This window comes from Leucoraja erinacea, chromosome 2 (genome assembly GCF_028641065.1).
Source record: "Leucoraja erinacea ecotype New England chromosome 2, Leri_hhj_1, whole genome shotgun sequence".
Taxonomy (NCBI): Eukaryota; Metazoa; Chordata; class Chondrichthyes; order Rajiformes; family Rajidae; genus Leucoraja; species Leucoraja erinaceus.
The window spans coordinates 23,022,990-23,042,559 of record NC_073378.1 but is presented as its reverse complement, the minus strand read 5'-3'; the positions used below and the strand labels follow the sequence as shown (position 1 = coordinate 23,042,559).

Genomic DNA, 19,570 nt, shown 5'->3' with positions numbered 1-19,570 from the left:
TCATAAGTGGGATACGAACCCACGCCTGCACTTGGATGAATTATAGTTTAGTGTCTTATCTCAGTATTTTTTCAATTCAGTACCTATTGTAGGGTAGCAGATTATAAGCATAGATGATTATTGACTGCAAACCCCAGACTGTTGTAAGGAATCCGTGGGTCAAGCAGCATCAGGAATGTCATTTCAGGCCGCGACTGCATCAAGACTGCATGTTCACACATTTAGTTTAGTCTTTGTCATGTGTAGCGAGGTACAGTGATAAACTTTTATTTTGCTGTTTCAGTATCATTATTACCACATACTAAGACATAATCATCTAATTCTAAAGGAGTTCGAACATTTGTAAAGTTCAAGCTATTAAAAGCAACCCAGAAGTTCAGAAGGAATTCCCAGTCTGCAATGTTTAGCTGTGTTTGGGACAATCTAATCATTCAAAAAAAAAAGTCCAAAAGCAGTCCTAAAATAATACCTCTTTCATATTACAGCTGGATGTGCGAATGCCATCGATCACAGCTATTGCAGTTCTTGTTGGTCGAGCTAATTGTTTTCTTAGTTGCTGTTTATTAAGTGGAAAGGTGAAAGGTTGGGGCAGTGATCACCCTCAGTCAATATCTGTAAGCTCAGGGGCATGTATTAGGCACTAATGAAATGTTGTTCTCAGCAGCGAAGCTCAGCATTCCCGAGTGGGTTCACGTCACGGAGAGTGCAGCAAGTTCCTCCCACTCTGCCTCTTCATTTACATTGACGGGTCTCCAGTTCGGAGTTTGAACCCGGAGCAGACGCTGGATCAAATAAACAGCTAACGCGGTTCATTTCTCCGGGAAGGTTCCGACAGCTGCGAGGAAGATCTCTAAATTCAGCACAGGAAGTAAAGCCCCTGGATAAGGGTGTGTGGAAAAGCCAGCCACACATAGTTGTGGTTTAGAGCAGTGGTGGATGTACTCGTGTCCCTCCCGTGTCTGAGACAGCTGCCTTGTGACAGAAGGAGTGTGAGACACTTGCATCTGAGTCTGGTATGCTTGATCGTCATCTCATGACACCTGGCCCAGAGCACCTTTTCGTTCAGGTAAGCGGGTGTGTGGTCTGTTCCTGGAAGCTGAAGGGTCAGCAGCAAACTAGATCCTGCAGGGCACTGGGTGTGTGGACTGCTGGACTCATTTCAGCATAATAATGACTGGCAGCATTTCTTAATGTCCCCTGTAATTATGTATTCTGACAATACCACAGGGAATAATAAATAACACCATTAAAGGGAAAGTCAATCCAGACTTACCCATTGAGACTTATTTTGTATTCTTTTGACAAGTAATACCATTTCCCAGGGAAAAATAAAGAACAATGCATATATACACCATTAACCATATAACAATCACATCCAAACAGGCCATCTCGGCCCTACAGGTCCATGCCGAACAAATTTTTTTTAGCTATCATAACCCTCCATTCCTTCTCATCCATATGCCTATCCAATTTATTTTTAAATGATACCATGAACCATTTCCCTGGGAGCTCATTCCAACGCGCATAGAGAACAAAGAAGTTCCCCCTCATATTTTACCCTTTCTTCTGTCCATGATTCTGAAATATCATATCTTTTTACTTTCTTTGTCTGATGAATATGTATATAATAAACCTTGAGGACAGTACAGCAGGCTGCTGGTAAAGCTACTGCCTTACAGTGCCAGAGAGCCAGGTTCGATCCTGACCTCAGGCGCTGTCTTGTGTGGAGTTTGCATATTCTCTCTCTGACCGCATGAGTTTCCCATGGGTGCTCCTGTTTCCTCCCACATCCCATGCGGGATTGTAGGTTAATTTACCTCTCTAAATTGCCCCTAGTGTGTAGGGAGTCAATGAGAAAGTGGGATAACATAGTGTTGGTATGAATGGGCGATGGATGGCCAGCATCGACATGGTGGGCTGAAGGACCTGTTCCCATGCTGTATCTTTTAATCAATTAACTTCATATTATAATAAAACTTGAAGATTACATTGTTGCTTTATAACATTGATTCAGGTTCCACCAATCTTCCTCCACTTAATCGAACTGACAGCAACAGTTAAAAGTTTGAGTTGAGATTTGCGGTTTAAAAGAAAAGCATTTAAAATGTCCTTCATTTATGTTGAACTTAAGCAGATCAGTGTTTTGAAATGAAGCATGTTTTCCAGTTTATCTTTCTGTTTATAACAATAACATAGAATGATGTAAATCACCCAGAAAACATAATTGTCAGAAAATCACTGTACAACTTCTGCGATGCTGGCAAAACTTTTGTAAGCCAGTTTGAAAAGAAAACTAAAATCTATATTTATCTGAACAAAGTATTCTTTGCTTCTCAAAATGTATACCTTGTCAAAAATGCACACATGTATAAATGAGTGAAAAGCAAGCAAGTTACATGATTTATAATTAGACACTAAAATATATTGTTTTGTTCATTTTTGACTTTGTCACTGTGCACTATCAAGAAAACGTGATATGAAATGCAGACAGAAACCAGGGTCTGTTATTGGCAATGAGCGGGTGGGGGTGGGGGAAGGGGAATTGCAATCGAGCATTACTAGTAGTGAGATCCTTTCAAATCTCTTGTTCCCAGTTTATTTTCTGGCAGTCAGCCTAACTGAGAACTGGAGTGAACCCAATGGAACATAGAGACGGGTGGGAGAGATTGTAAAATCTCGAGAATTGGAAAAGGCTGGCAATGGATCAGAAAGGGGAGGGAAAGATCAGGAGATGGGATGGAGATCACAAAGGATAAAATGAATGCAGCCGCACTGGGCAGATGAGAATGCAGATACAGGGGTGCGATGGATCTGGAGTACAGTAACTCAGCGGGCGAGGCAGCATCTCTGGAGGACATGAGTAGGTGACATTTTGGGATGGCACCATTCTTCGTCTTGCAAACGATCAGTCCTCTCCAACATGGGATGTGTTGGAGGGACAGGGTGTCTGCTTGCTATAGAGGAATAGTCTGGGCCTCCTATCAATGTGTGTAGGAATCTAGTCATGAGCATGGGGTTGGGAATGTGGGGTTCTCTGAAGAGCGTCATGGTTTCCACTGCGGGAGGGTTTAAAAACATAGAAAAATAGGTGTAAGAGGAGGCCATTCGGCCTTTCGAGCCAGCACCACCATTCATTGTGATCATGGCTGATCATCCACAATCAGTAACCCGTGCCTGCCTTCTCTCCATATCCCTTGATTCCGCTAGCACCTAGAGCTCTATCTAACTCTCTTTTAAATTCATCCATGGAATTGGCTTCTGCTGCCTTCTGTGGCAGAGAATTCCACAAATTCACAACTCTCTAGGTAAAAAAAGTTTTTTCCTAATCTCATTTTAAAATTACCTCCCCTTTATTCTAAGACTGTGGCCCCCTGATTCTGGACTCCCCCAACATTGGGAACATCTTTCCTGCATCTAGCTTGGCCAGTCCTTTTATAACTTTATATGTTTCTATAAGATGCCCTCACATCCTTTTAAATTCCAGTGAATACAAGCCCAGTCTATCCTCATATGTTATTATGTCCATATGTCCATCATATGTCCATATGTCATATGTCCTTACTCCTGTTATTATACTTTGTGAAGACAATCTTGCCTGTCCTTCTTTAGTCTGTACAAATCATGCTCTTCCACCTTTCTGAAACCTGATTCAAATTAGAGCTTTATTGGGTGAAATCTTGAGCCTGCTAAATTAATCATGCTGATTTGAAGTGCCTTGACAACAGTTGTCCAACACCTGTTCCTCAAGCAACTCCATGTCTTTATTTGGTGAACTGTTGTATGTAGATGAAGCACCTTAAAATACAGATTGAGGATTCAAGTTGTGAATCCTCAACTTTTAGTTTTAGTTTTAACCCCATGTACATTGATAACCCATTTTGCAATCTGTTACAATAAAATAATTTGTAATTAAAATTGTAACAGGGCCTACTGAATTCTAGTGGAAAGGATATCATGTGCATTTTGTCCTTGGTGTTTGTGAAAATTTGACTTCAACCTTAAAATTGGTTTATTTGTTTTCTTCAAACTTTAGGTGCCGTTTACGCTGGTATTCAAATCCATGTGATTTACTTCAATGCATGCTAATTAAATTTGCATGATGTTTCAGTTGAGTTCATATGTACATGTGTATGGGAGAGCAGGCTAGGATACTGGAGTTTAATCTTATCCAGAAAACATGAACTTTATCACAAAGGTGTGTGGGTTTGTACGTTAATTAGCCTCTGGAAAATTACCCCTAATGTGTGGGGAGTGAATGTGTAAATGGGATAACATAAAGGATAGCAAGGATATTTCATAGCAAAAGGATTTGAGTATAGGAGCAGGGAGGTTCTACTGCAGTTGTACAGAGTCTTGGTGAGACCACACCTGGAGTATTGCGTACAATTTTGGTCTCCAAATCTGAGGAAAGACATTATTGCCATAGAGGGAGTGCAGAGAAGGTTCACCAGACTGATCCTGGGATGTCAGGACATTCATATGAAGAAAGACTGGATAGACTCCACTTGTACTCGCTAGAATTTAGAAGAGTGAGGGGGAATCTTATAGAAACTTACAAAATTCTTAAGGGGTTGGACAGGCTAGATGCAGGAAGATTGTTCCCGATGTTCGGGAAGTCCAGGACAAGGGGTCACAGCTTAAGGATAGAGGGGAAATCCTTTAGGACCGAGATGAGAAAAACATTTTTCACACAGAGAGTGGTGAATCTCTGGAACTCTCTGCCACAAAAGGTAGTTGAGGCCAGTTCATTGGCTATATTTAAAAGGGAGTTAGATGTGGCCCTTGTGGCTAAAGGGATCAGGGGGTATGGAGAGAAGGCAGGTACGGGATACTGCGTTGGATGATCAGCCATGATCATATTGAATGGCGGTGCAGGCTCGAAGGGCCGAATGGCCTACTACTGCACCTATTTTCTATGTTTCTATGTTTCTAAAGGCAGTGTGAATGGTGATTGATGTTTGGTGTGGACAAGTAGGGCTGAAGGGCCTATTTCCTTGCTGTAAACTAAACTAAACTAAATGGTGTTTGATAGGTCAATGTCTGTACCTTCAGGCTTATAGGTAACCCAAGCTTTGACTCCAATGTTTTACTTTTCATCAGCCTCTGTTTGTGTTCAATATTCTTGTCCTGTTTTAAAATATATTAATACCAATTTAAATATGAGTGAATGTCTGTTATATTAGAAGCTGCTGATATCAGGAGCTGAGTCATTGGTATGTTCGCTGAAATGCATTTACTGGCAATGTTGTTTTTGTTCTGTATTAGTTGCCAAGTTATCTGATTTCTTTGAAGCCACATACCAAAGTATTTAATTTTCAAAATTTATGCAGCATTCTGAGGCCATCATATTTCAAAACCATAAGTTTCCACTGCCCCCAGCTAAAATAAAGCTGATTTTTTTTTTTTGGCGCGACAATAATTAAATTTTAATGTTGATTCATAATTTAATATTGATATACTCCGTGAAAAACAATATACCCCATGAGCTAGCTCTTCAGGAGCAGCTGTATAGATTTTCACGGAGAAAGGTTGGCATGGAAATAAATAATGCAGACTGTTAATAACGTGCAAATTGGCCAGCAAGGGAAGGCAGAAATAGCCCAGGAATTGCAAATTGGTGTAAATTTCACAGTTGGCTTGGTGAAAATAGCATATTTTACTTACACTTGATTTCATGAATTGTCACATTTGCACTGTATTTAAACTTTTCACAGAGTTCCCATTGATGTGAACTTTAGTTGCAGATTATAAGCCTGCAATTTTCTAAAATTAAATCGCATTATTTTCCACCCTTTGTTTCTGTACATTTTTTCGCTCCTTTCTAATTCAATGTTTCCTTCTGAAAATCTGCTTCAAAAGAATCTGACCTTTTTCCTTTATTGAGCACCTTACTGCATCCTGGAAATGTTACAAGGTTTGTTGAGTATGTAATTGCTATTTTTGTGTGGGCAATGAAGATAACAGCTTGGAATATCTATACCTGCATGGATGCTCGTATTGGATGCTACCTAATGCTTATTCAATGGTTCAACGATGCTTTCTTTGTCACATGTGCAACTGCACATTCAAATTCTTTTTGCACATTGGTGCCATTTCCACAGCGTCTTGGCATCATTTCCACAGTTTGGTCTGCCCATCTGCTTAATCTACGTGCTCATGCTCCACATGCTCATTCCAGTTCCCGATCCTTGAATGCCCCAAGCTCCTGCAGGGCCTTCTCCATTGCCCTCGACCGGATCAGCCCGTGAACCGATGTCCCTCTCCTCGACCGGCCATCCTTGTATCTCGGAGGGTCCTCCTGCAACCATGAATTTGCCCAATCTGATGTTTTCTCCCCGTCAAGAAGATCTTCACAGGTCCTTGCCTTCCATTCCACTTCCTTGTCTGATCCCCACACTCTTGATTCTGCAAAAAAATGTCTCAGCTTTGAATGTACTTAATAACTATCCACACCTTACAGGGTAGAATATATTTATTTACTCAATATCCAGGTTAGTGGAGACAAAAACTGCATCCCAATGAGGGGTCAAATTCTTCCTCTGGAGTTGAGCAGCAGGCCTCCTATCATGATAAGATACCCTCTTGTTGTAGGCTCACCGTAGGGTGGCACAATGGTACAACTGTACAGCAGCACATACCCAGGCTCCACCTTAACTACAGGTGCTTTGGTTTCCTCCCACACTCCAAAGACAGGCAGGTTGGTAGGTTAATTGCCTTCTGGTCCCTAGGGCATAGGATGGAACTAATGTATGGATGATCGGCAAAGACTCAATGAGTCGAAGGGCCTGTTTCCATTTATTTTGTGGTTCCACTAAACTAAACACTTTTCAGAGAAACCTCTTCACAACATCTCCCCACTGTTAAGCTTCCTTTGTAATCTTCAGTATTTCAGTGAGATTGCATCCTACTCCTTTAAACTCCAGATAGCATGGAGTCAATCTTTCTTCACAGGCTATCCACATCTCAGAACCAATCTGATAAATCTTCACTGCATAACCTCTACACCAAATCTATCCTTTTAGCAAGACCTTTGAAAAGGCACCAAATGGTAGGCTGATGTGAAAGATGAGATAAAATGGGATTCAGGGTGAGCTTGTCAATTGGATACAAAAATTGGCTTGAAAATTGGAGACAGAGTGGTGGTAGAGGGTTATATGTCATAGTAGAAACTTATAACGTCAATACTTGGTCCACTGTTGTTCATTATTCATATTGATCATTTGAATATGATTATAGGTGGCATGGTTCGTAAATTTGTGTATTATAATAAAATTGGTGTTATGGTGAAGAAGGTCATCTAAGATTACATGGGATCTTGATGTAAAGCCAAGGATTGACAGATAAAGTTCAGATCAATGTAAGGTGCTGCATTTTGGTAAGACAAACCAGGGCTGGTCTTGCATAATAAATGGGAAGGACCTGGGGGGTGTTGCAGCACTGAGAGACATGGGGGTTCAGGAGCATAATTGCATGAAAGTGGCATCACAGATACACAGGGTGGTAAAGAGGTTTGCACGGTTACCTTCTCTGGTCATTGCATTAAATACAGGAGTAGGGATGTCATGTTACAACTGTAGAGGATGTTAGGTAGGCCCCATTTGGAGTACTGTTTACAGTTCCAGTTGCCCTGCAATAGAAAGGATGCCATTCACCATTTTTAAAACCCTTGGAAGCAGTTGTAAATGATAAAATATTTAAGTCGTCCAGTTATAGAATAATACAGCACAGAACCAGTCCCAACTCCTCCATGCTCACCAAAGTGGCTTAAGGAGTTAATCCCATTTACCTGCATTTGACCTCCATCCCTCTAAAACATTCCGCTCCATGAAACTACGCCCCATGGTAGGTGAGTCTGGAAGATTAGATCACAGATTTTACAGTTTAGTTTGTCACGCGTACCGAGGTACAGTGAAAAGCTTTAGTTTAGTTTATTTTAGAAATACAGCGCGGAAACGGGCCCTTTGGCCCGCTGGGTCTGCGCCGACCAGCGATCCCCGCACATTAACACGATCCTACATCCACTAGGGACAATTTTTACATTTGTCAAGCCAATTAACCTACAAACCTGTATGTCTTTTGAATGTGGGAGGAAACCGAAGATCTCGGAGAAAACCTACGCAGGTCACGGGGAGAACGTACAAACTCCGTACAGACAGCGCCCGTCAGGATCGAACCCGGGTCTCCGGCGCTGCATTCGATGTAAGGCAGCAACTCTACTGCTGTGCCACCGTGACTGTAATTGCATGCTATCCAGTCAGCAGAAATACAATAAATGATTACAATCGAGCCATTTACAATATATAGATACATGATAAGGGCTAATGTTTAGTGCAAGGTAAACATAGAAAAAAATAGGTGCAGGAGTAGGCCCTTCGAGCCTGCCATGCCATTCAATATGATCATGGCTGATAGAAACATAGTAAAGCCAACAAAGTTTGATCAAGGGTAGTCTGAGGGTCACCAATGAGGTAGATAGTAGTTCAGCACTGCTCTCTGGTTGTGGGAGGATGATACAGTTGCCTGATAAAAACTGGGAAGAAGCTGTCCCTGAATCTGGAGGTGTGTGTTTTCACACTTACATACACAGATACATCAACAATAGGAGCAGGAGTAGGCCATTCAGCCCTTCGAGGCAGCACCGTCATTCAATGTGATCATGGCTGATCATCCCCAATCAGTACCCCGTTCCTGCCTTCTCCCCATATCCCCTTGATTCCGCTAACCCTAAGAGTTCTATCTAACTCTCTTTTAAATGCATCCAGTGAAGGCCTCCACTGCCTTCTGAGGCAGAGAATTCCACAGACTCGCCACTCTCTGTGAGAAAAAGTGTTTCCTCGCCTCCGTTCTAAATGCCTTACTCCTTATTCATAAACTGTGGCCCCTGTTTCTGGACTCCCCCAACATCATGAACATGTTTCCTGCCTCCAGCGTGTCCAAACCCTTAACAATCTTATATGTTTCAATAAGATCCGCTGTCATCCGCTGTCCAGAGTGTTCAAGCCCAGCTATAGGAGGGATGTCATCAAGTTGGAAAGAATGCAGAAGCGATTCACTAGGATGTTACTTGGACTTGTGGGCTGAGTTATAGGGAGAGGTTTGAGAATGTGGGACTTCTTGAATTGAGGGTGTACGAGGCTAAGGGGTGACCTTATTGAAGCATACAAAATCAGGAGGGGCATAGACAAATAGAACGTTCAATTTTCCCCAGAGCAGAGGATTCTAAAACAAAAGAGCTTAATGTAATCAGATTCAGATTCAATTTTAATTGTCATTGTCAGTGTACAGTACAGAGACAACGAAATGCATTTAGCATCTCCCTTGAAGAGCGACATAGCGCAAACGATTTGAATAAATAATAATAAGGGGGGGGGGGGGGGGGTGGTGATTGGCAGTCACCGAGGTACGTTGTTTAGTAGAGTGACAGCCGCCGGAAAGAAGCTGTTCCTCGACCTGCTGGTTCGGCAACGGAGAGACCTGTAGCGCCTCCCGGATGGTAGGAGGGTAAACAGTCCATGGTTGGGGTGAGAGCAGTCCTTGGCGATGCTGAGCGCCCTCCGCAGACAGCGCTTGCTTTGGACAGACTCAATGGAGGGGAGCGTGGAACTGGTGATGCGTTGGGCAATTTTCACCACTCTCTGCAATGCCTTCTGGTCGGAAACAGAGCAGTTGCCATACCATACTGTGATGCAGTTGGTAAGGATGCTCTCGATGGTGCAGCGGTAGAAGTTCACCAGGATCTGAGGAGACAGATGGACCTTCTTCAGTCTCCTCAGGAAGAAGAGACGCTGATGAGCCTTCTTGATCAGAGTAGAGGTATTGTGGGTCCAAGAGAGGTCATCGGAGATGTTGACTCCCAGGAACCTGAAGCTAGAAACACGTTCCACCTCCGTCCCGTTAATGTGGATGGGGGTGTGCGTGCCGCCTCTGGACTTCCTGAAGTCTACAATGAGCTCCTTGGTCTTCTTGGAGTTAAGGGCCAGGTTGTTGTCAGCGCACCATGCTGCTAAGTGCTGGACCTCCTCCCTGTAGGCCAGCTCATCGTTGTTGCTGATGAGGCCAATCACCGTTGTATCATCTGCATACTTGATGATGGTGTTAGTACCATGTACAGGTGTGCAGTCATAGGTGAAGAGGGAGTAGAGGAGGGGGCTCAGCACACAGCCCTGAGGAATGCCGGTGTTCAGGGTGAGGGTTGAAGAGGTGTGCTTGTCTAACCTCACAGACTGGGGTCTGTTGGTTAGAAAGTCCAGTATCCAGTTGCGGAGGGAGGGGTCGATGCCCAGGTTACCGAGTTTGGTGATCAGTTTTGATGGAATAATGGTGTTGAATGCTGAGCTGTAATCGATGAACAGCATTCTTACATAAGTGTCTCTGTTGTCAAGGTGGGAGAGGGCGGAGTGAAGTGCCGTTGAGATGGCATCCTCCGTACTCCTGTTCTTGCGGTAGGCAAACTGATAGGGATCCAGTGTGGGGGGTAGGCAGCTTTTGAGGTGTGCCAGGACCAGCCTCTCGAAGCACTTGGTGATGATGGGGGTAAGTGCAACTGGGCGGAAGTCGTTGAGGCTTGCCGCAGTGGAGTGTTTTGGCACTGGCACGATGGAGGTGGCTTTAAGGCAAGTGGGGACAACTGCTTGGGCAAGTGACAGGTTGAAGATGTCAGTCCAGACGTCTGTCAGCTGCGCAGCACAGGCACTGAGCACGCGCCCGGGGATGCCGTCAGGGCCAGCAGCCTTACGTGCATTAGTCCTACTCAGTGCCACGTACACGTCGTAGGGGGTGAGTGTGAGGGGTTGGTGATCGGCAGGTAGCACAGCCTTGATGAAGAGGGAGAAGCCTTAAGAAGAGGGAGATCTTGGTGGCAACTTTCTCCCAGACGGTAGCCTGCGTCTGGAGTTGCCAGAGGAAGTAATTGAAGAAGATACAATTGTGACTTTCAAAAGGCATTTGGACAGTTATGTGGATAGAAAGGGTTTAGAGGGATATGGATCAAATGCAGGCAAATGGGACTAATCCAGAACACCAGTTTGGGGAGGGGCAAGGTTAAGTTAGACAGAAGGACATGTTCATAAGTTATAAGTGCAGAATTAGGCCATTTGGCCCATTAGGTGTAAATGGCTGATTTATCTTTCCCTCGCAATCCCATTTTCCTACCATCTACTACCGTACTAATGTACGGACTTGTATCCATGCTGTATAGCTCAATGACTCTAACCTTTTTAAATGTATTTTAAACTTTATAATTGTACCAGCTCTGTCACTTCCTTTGACAGTCTGTTCCCATATACCCAGCACTATATACCCACCCAGTCTGCATGGCAAAAGTTGCCCCTCGGGATCCTGTTAAATCATTCCCCGTCACCCTCTAGTTTTAGACTCCCCTGTAGGAATAAAAAGACTACAAATAGGCCTTATTGGGCCCTAAATGTAAGACCTCCAGTCTTGACAACATCCCAATGAATCTTTTAGACTTAAGACCTTAGAGTTTAGATATACAGTGTGGAAACAGGCCCTTTGGCACCAAGTCCACGCCGACCAGCAATCAATCCCATACACCAGCACTATCCTACACTCTGGGGACAATTTACAATTTCCAGAAGCTATTCAACTTAAAAATCTGTACATCTTAGGAATGTGGGAGGAAACTGGAAAACCCATGCAGTCACAGGGAGAACATACAAACTACGTACAGATAGCACCCATAGTCATGATCTAACCCGAGTCTCTAGCGCTATAATTCTATAGTAGAGTCTACTGGTGGAGTCAATGGACAGTGGTAGAGTCTATAAAGGGCCTGCCCCACGAGCATGCGACTTGCATGCGGCAAGCGCGACCAAATCAGAAGCAGGGGCTGCGCGGAGGTCGAGTGAGGGACATGAAGTTTGAGCGAAGTCCGCGGGAAGTACGGCGTTGAGGCGGCTGCGGGCCAGCAGGCCGTTGCCGCACGGAATATTTGAACACAGTCAGTTTTTCGGAGCCCCACGCAATGTCGGGACCAGCTCCCCACAACTACATACGGCTCCGGCGACCGAAGTGGGACCGGCCCCGCGAGCCATACGGCTCAAGCGACCACGTTAGGTCGCGCTTGCCACATGGAGTCGCATGCTCGTGGGACAGGCCCTTTACTCTACCACTGTACCACCATGCCGTCCCAGCATGCGCTCTAGCTTAATCACATCCTTCTTCTGGTACGGTAGCCGTACTATTATGTGTCGGGTCTCACCAAAGTCGATCTCACGATTTAGTCATTTACCATACTTCTTCTCCCATGATAACTTTTAACTTAATATCGATCTTAGCCAACTTCAACTATACCTCTGTAATCAACTGCATTTGTCTAGGTTCAGAGTTTTAAATCTTAATTGCTTTCAAACTGAACGTGAAATTGCATGTTATGATTGCTGTTTCCCAAAAGACAGAATATAGAATAGTACAGCACAGAAACCGGCCCTTTGGCCCACCATGTCTGTGCCACATGATGGTCCTTCTCCTATCTGTTGCACATCATTTATATCCCATTCCTTGTACATCCATGGGCCTATCCAAAAGCCGCTTAAATGCCACCACTGTATCAGCCTCCACCACCACTCCTGGCAGCATATTCCAGGCACTCATCACTCTCTATGTTTTAACAAAATAATTGCCTCGCACGTCTACTTCAAACATTACCTCCTCAACCTAAAGCTATGCCCTCTGTCATTTGATAATTCCAGTCTGGGAAAAAAGTTTCTGACTCTCAACCCTATCTACGCCTTTCATCATTTTATATATCTCAACTGTTGCCGCTCCCGAGGAAACAATCCGAGTCTGTCCAACCTCTCCCTGTAAGTAACACCCCATAATCCAGGTCTCATTTAGTTTAGCCACCTCTTTCTAAACCCTCCACATCCTGAAACGGGACGACCAGAACTGCACAAAACGATTAAATTGCAATCTAATCAAAGTCCTATAAAACTGCATCATGACTTCCTGGCAGTTACTCAATGCCACACCCAATGAAGACAAACCATATACTTACTTTATCACTCGATCTACTTGAGTGCCATTTTCATGGAATTATGGAATTGGACCCCAAGATCCCTCTGCACATCAATGTTGTTAAGGGGCTTCTTATGAATTGCGTAGTTTCCCCTTACATTTGACCTCCTAAAGTCAGCACCTCACACTTGCTTGGATTAAACTCCATCTGCCATTTATCTGCCTATTTCCACAGCTGATCTATTTCGTGCTGACATCCAGCCTGAATAGTGTCCATCTGTTCTGAATCCATACGACCGTTACTGTTAATCCACTGCATCTTAATCTTCAGGATCAACCTACCATGGGGAAACGTTATCAAATGTCTTACTGAAATCCATGTAGACATAACCACCACCCTACCCTCCTCGAGGTGCCAACTATGAAGAGTTTGTACATTCTCCATGACTGCATGGCTTTTTTTCGCTGGGTGCTCCGGTTTCCTCCCATATTCCAAAGATGTGCAGGTTTGTAGGTTAATTGGTTGTGTAAATTGTTCCTGGAGTGCAAGATAGAACTAGTGTATGAGGATTATCGGTGGGCCGAAGGGCCTGTTCCCATGCTATATCACTAAACTAAATACTGAAACTAAATGTAGATGCTTAACCATATAACCATATACCAATTACAGCACGGAAACAGGCCATCTCGGCCCTACAAGTCCGTGCCGAACAACTTTTTTCCCTTAGTCCCACCTGCCTGCACTCATACCATAACCCTCCATTCCCTTCTCATCCATATGCCTATCCAATTTATTTTTAAATGTTTCCAACGAACCTGCCGCCACCACTTCCACTGGAAGCTCATTCCACACCGCTACCACTCTCCGAGTAAAGAAGTTCCCCCTCATGTTACCCCTAAACTTCTGTCCCTTAATTCTGAAGTCATGTCCCCTTGTTTGAATCTTCCCTATTCTCAAAGGGAAAAGCTTGTCCACATCAACTCTGTCTATCCCTCTCATCATTTTAAAGACCTCTATCAAGTCCCCCCTTACCTTCTGCGCTCCAGAGAATAAAGACCTAACTTATTCAACCTTTCTCTGTAACTTAGTTGTTGAAACCCAGGCAACATTCTAGTAAATCTCCTCTGTACTCTCTCTACCACCCTAAAGGGCCTGTCCCACTTTCCCGAGATATTCACGAATTCTCCCGAGTTTTCCCCTTGATTCAAACTCGGAGAATGTCCGTAGCGAGTCCGTAGGGGGCCGAAGGAGTCCGTAGATATTTTGTAGCAGCTCGTAATGCCAGCTGTAGGTACTCGGGGCATCAGGTAAGCCGGGACGTTTTTTCAGCATGTTGAAAAATGTCCACGAGTAAAAAAAAAAAGCCCCGATTACCTACGGCTGGCATCTCCCAGTTTGAATCAAGGGGAAAACTCGGGAGAATTTGTGAGTAACTCGGGAAAGTGGGACAGGCCCTTCAGGTTTATATCTTGCTATTTTTCCAGTTACACTTTATTTTTCCATAGTCAAGCCGTATTGGGCAAAATAATTGTTTGGAATAAAAACCTTCTATGTTTAGAAGATATTTGAACAGGTACATGAATAGGAAAGGTTGAAAGGGATATGGATCAAACATGGGCAGGATGGGCGAGCATAGCTAGTGCTTCTTGGTCAGCATAGGCAAGTTGGGCCGAAGGGGATGTTTCCATGCTGTACAACTCTATGACTCTAAAGGAGAGGAGCAACACAGTGGGCAGTAAATGTGACGACCAGCCTGAGTTCCTGCAGAGAAAATCCAGGTTGCGACACGGTGCCAGTCAGCACATACTGACCTGCAACACACTAGCATTGAATGTATTGCAGGTCAGATGCTGGCAGATGTTAATTTAATATTCAAAATTTTCAATGATTATTGATGTTTTTAGTTAATTTATGTTTCCTCTGCCTGTGCCGTACTTGTGCTTGCGGCCTACTCTAATTGTGGAATGACCAAATCAACGAGGCCTAGTGGTCATTGAGTGCCACGCTGCCACGCAATAGAAAGTTCCAGAAAACTTTACACAACAGATGGGTAACAAAGTCGAGGATATAAAAATAACACAGATATTTCTAGACAATGTAAACATAGAAACATACAAAAAGGTGCCGGAGTAGGCCATTCGACCATTCGAGTCAGCACTGCCATTCAATATGATCATGGCTGATCCAAAATCAGCACCCCGTTCCGGCTTTTTCCCCATATCCCTTGATTCCCTTAACCCTAAGAGCTAAATATAACTCTCTCTTGAAAACATCCAGTGAGTTGGCATCCACTGCCTTCTGTGGCAGAGAATTCCTCAGATTCACAAATCTCTGGATGAAAATGTTATTCCTCATCATTAAGAATTAGGAGTAAGCCATTTAGAACGGAGACAAGGAAACACTTTTTCTCACAGACAATGGTGAGTCTGTGGAATTTTCTGCCTTAGAGGGAGGCAGGTTCTCTGGATGCTTTCAAGAGAGAGTTAGATAGGGCTCTTAAAAATAGCGGAGTCGGGATATGGGGAGAAGGCAGGAACGGGGTACTGATTGGGGATGATCAGACATGATCACATTGAATGGCGGTGCTGGCTCGAAAGGTCGAATGGCCTACTCCTGCAATCTTTGTCTATTGTCTATTGTCAGTCCTAAATGACTTATTTTTAAACTGTGACCACTGGTTCTGGACTCCCCCAAACATCGGGAACATTTTTGCTGCATCTATCCTGTCCAATCCTCTAAGAAATGTATATGTTTCTATAAAATTCACTCTCATCCTTCTTAAATTCCAGTGAATTTAAACCCAGTCGACCCATATGATAGTCCCGCCACCTGGGAATTAACCTGGTGAACCTACGCTTCACACCCTCAATAGCAATAATGTCCTTTCTCAAATTAGGAGACCAGAATTGCACACAATACCACCATATATAACCATATATAACCATATACCCCAGGTGCACTCACCAGGGCCATGTACAACTGCAGTAGGACCTCCTTGCTCCTAAAATCAAATCCTCTCGCAATGAAGGTCAACATGCCATTAGCTTTCTTCACTGCCTGCTGCACCTGCATGCTTACTTTCAGTGTGATGTACAAGCACACCTCTTTGCACCTCCCCTTATCCTAATCTGACACAATTCAGATAATAATCTGCCTTCCTGTTCTTGCCACCAAAGTGGATAACCTCACATTTATCCACATTATACTGCATCTGCCATGCTTCTGCCCACTCACCCAACATATCCAAGTCTTCATGCAGCCTCATAGCATCCTCATCAGCCATCCAGCTTTGTGTCATTTGCAAACTTTGAGATGTTACATTTAGTTCCCTCATCTAAATCGTTAATATATATTGTAAACAACTGGGTTCCCTGCACTAAACCTTGCGGTACCCCATTAGTCATTGCCTGCCATTCTGAAAGGACCCGTTAATTCCTACTTTTTGCTTCCTGTCTGCCAATCAGTTCCCTATCTATGTCAATACTCTACCTCCAATACCATGTGCTCTAATTTTGCACACTGATCTCTTGTATGGGACCTTGTCAAAGGCTTTTTGAAAGTCCAGATACACCACATCCACTGGCTCTCCCTTATCCATTCTACTTGTTACATCCTCAAAAAATTCCAAAAGATTAGTCAAGCATGATTTCCCCTTCAGAAATCCATGCTGACTTTGATTAATCCTGTCACTGTTTTCCAAATGCGCTGCTATAACATCTTTAATAATCGACTCCAGCATCTTCCCCACTACCGATGTAAGGCTAACTGGTCTATAATTCCCCATTTTCTCTCTCCCTCCTTTCTTCAAAAATGGTTACTTGGCTACCCTCCAGTCCACAGATGTAAGATTTCCTAAAGCAATTTAGATGATAATGTGATTGATAAATTAGCGAACATTATTAGTGTTACATGAGCTGAATTGAATCTAACGCAATATCAACAGGAACTATATAATCACTTTCCCTCTCCCCTGACTCTCAGTTTGCAGAAGGGTCTTGTTCGAAATGTCACCGATTCCTTTTCTCCAAAGATATTGCCTGATCTGCTGAGTTACTCCAGCAATTTGCGTCGATTATCTTTAGAATCACTTAGAGTCATAGAGTGACACAGTGTCGAAACAGGCCCTTCGGCCCAAATTGCCCACACCGGCCAACATGTCCCAGCTACACTAGTCCCACCTGCCTGCGCTTGGACCATATCCCTCCAAACCTGTCCTATCCAGGTACCTGTCCAACTGTTTCTTAAAAGTTGGGATAGTCCCAGCCTCGACTACTTCCTCTGGCAGCTTGCTCCATGCTCCCACCACCCTTTGTGTGAAAAAGCTATCCCTCAGATTCCGATTAAATCTTTTCCCCTTCACCTTGAACCTATTTCCTCTGGTCCTTGATTCCCCTACTCTGGGCAAGAGACTCTGCACCTACTCGATCTATTCCACTCATGATTTTATGCACCTCAATAAGATCTCCCCTCATCCTCCTGCACTCCAAGGAATAGAGACCCAGCCTACACAACCTCTCCCTATAGCTCACACCCTCTAGTCCTGGCAGCATCCTCATAAATCTTCTCTGAACCCTAAGAAGCTTGACAACATCTTTCCTATAACATGGTGCCCAGAACTGAACACAATATTCTAAATGCGGTCTCACCAACATCTTATACAACTGTAACATGACCTCCCAATGTCTATACTCAATACTCTGACCAATGAAGGCCAATGTGCTAAAAGCCTTTTTGACCACCTTATCTACCTGTGTCTCGACCTTCAAGGAACCATCCACCTGTACTCCTAGATCCCTCTGCTCTACAACACTCCCCAGAGGCCGACCATTCACTGTGTAGGTCCTGCTCATGTTAGACGTCCCAAAATGCTACACCTCACAATTCTCTATTAAATTCCATCAACCATTCCTTAGCCCACCTGGCCAATTGATCCAGATCCTGCTGCAATCGTTCACAACCATCTTCACTATCTGCAAAACCACCCACTTTTGTATCATCAGCAAGTTATTATGGAAATTGATAAACAGAAATAAAGTTCTCTTGGGGGAAAAAAAAAATCAGGGTTGGGAATAAAATCCTTAGGGCGGCACAGTGGCGCAGCGGTTTAGTTGCTGCCTTACACCACAAGAGATCTGGCTTGATCCTGACTATGGGTGCTGTGCGCACTCCCTGTGACCGTGTGAGTTTTCTCCAGATACTCTGGTTTCCTCCCACACTCTAAAGATGTACAGGTTTGTAGGTAAATTGGCTTCTGTGAATTGTATATTGTCCCTAGTGTGTAGGATGGTGCTAGCTTACGTGGTGATTGGTGGTCGGTATGGACTCGGTGGGCCAAAGGGACTGTTTCCTAACTTGTTCAAGAAGGAACTGCAGATGCTGGAAGATCGAAGGCACACAAAATTGCTGGAGAAACTCAGCGGGTGCAGCAGCATCTATGGAGCGAAGGAAATCTGAAGAAGCGTTTCGGCCCGAAACGTCGCCTATTTCCTTCGCTCCATAGATGCTGCTGCACCCGCTGAGTTTCTCCAGCTTTTTTGTGTAACCTTCGATTCTCCAGCATCTGCAGTTCCCTCTTAATCACCTTGAGAGGACTTTGAAATTGACAAGCAAACACTTCCATTGACACTTGTGCAATGATACTCTACTAAATGCTGTAACGTACAGCCTTTAGTATTTTTAGTTTGCAGTAACAAAAATATAAATATAGCCACTGAAAAAAAAGTTTTATTTTAGAGAAACCCAACAGGAAAAAATAACTTTCTTATAATGAGAATGAAACTCTCTAACCCACAGATTCAAAGCATACAAGGATACAAAGGACATTTATTATCACACACACCAATTGGTGTAGTGAAATTTGACTTGCCATTGCAGCACATAAATAAAGATAAGACACAACATCAAAGAATTTAACAGTAAACATAAAAACATCCCCCCACAATGGTTCCCACTGTGGGGGAAGGCAGCAAAAGTCCAGTCCCATCCCCAGTTCACCCATAGTCAGGCCTATTGAGGCCTCCGCAGTCGCCGCTATGGCAGCCTAATGCTGCAGGCCCACTCGCTGGATGATGGAGTTCTGGAGTCGGGTGAACACTCTCAGCGGCTCAGAGTCTCTGGAGCAGCTGCCTCCTCCCCGGAGACCACGGCTCCAGAAGTCCACGGGCCGCGCTGGTCGGAGCTCCGACTCTGGCGATCTCGGCGTGAGACCTCAGGCTCCGCGGTGTTTAATCTCGGCGCCGCCCGCGGCTGGAAGCTCCACAGACCGCAGCTCCGCGATGTTGGAGTCGGCGGTCCCAGCCCTCCGGAGCTAACTGCACGGCGACCCGGGTAAGGCATCGCCCGCTCCACGATGGCGCCCCAGCACTGTGCCGCAGCTGAAGCTGAAGTCCTGGCCGGTCCCGGCAGGAAAACGCCACTTCAGTCTGCCGGTAGGCCGCGAGGAAGGGACGAAAACACGGCTCGGAGAAAAGCCCCATCTCCGACCAGGTAGGTACTGAGAAAAATAGTTTCCCCCTTTCCCCCTCCCCCACCCTCCACATAAAAATACTAAAAGACCTCCAAACCAAACACTATTAACTAACTAAAAAATGTTTT

General features: G+C 44.3%; 1 protein-coding gene across 4 annotated transcripts in view; it reads left to right on the top strand.

The window, feature by feature from the left end:
• The window catches only part of LOC129707610 (voltage-dependent L-type calcium channel subunit beta-2-like), a 343,156-nt gene that overhangs the window by 206,173 nt on the left and 117,413 nt on the right, over positions 1–19,570 (top strand). The window contains exon 1 of one of the 4 annotated variants that reach the window (XM_055652764.1): positions 774–1,066. The exons of the other annotated variants lie outside the window; for them this stretch is intronic. Coding sequence (XP_055508739.1) covers positions 1,016–1,066 — 51 coding nt within the window. The 5' untranslated portion in view covers positions 774–1,015. Of the gene's footprint in view, positions 1–773; positions 1,067–19,570 lie in introns of those variants that run through there. 4 annotated transcript variants of the gene reach the window in all.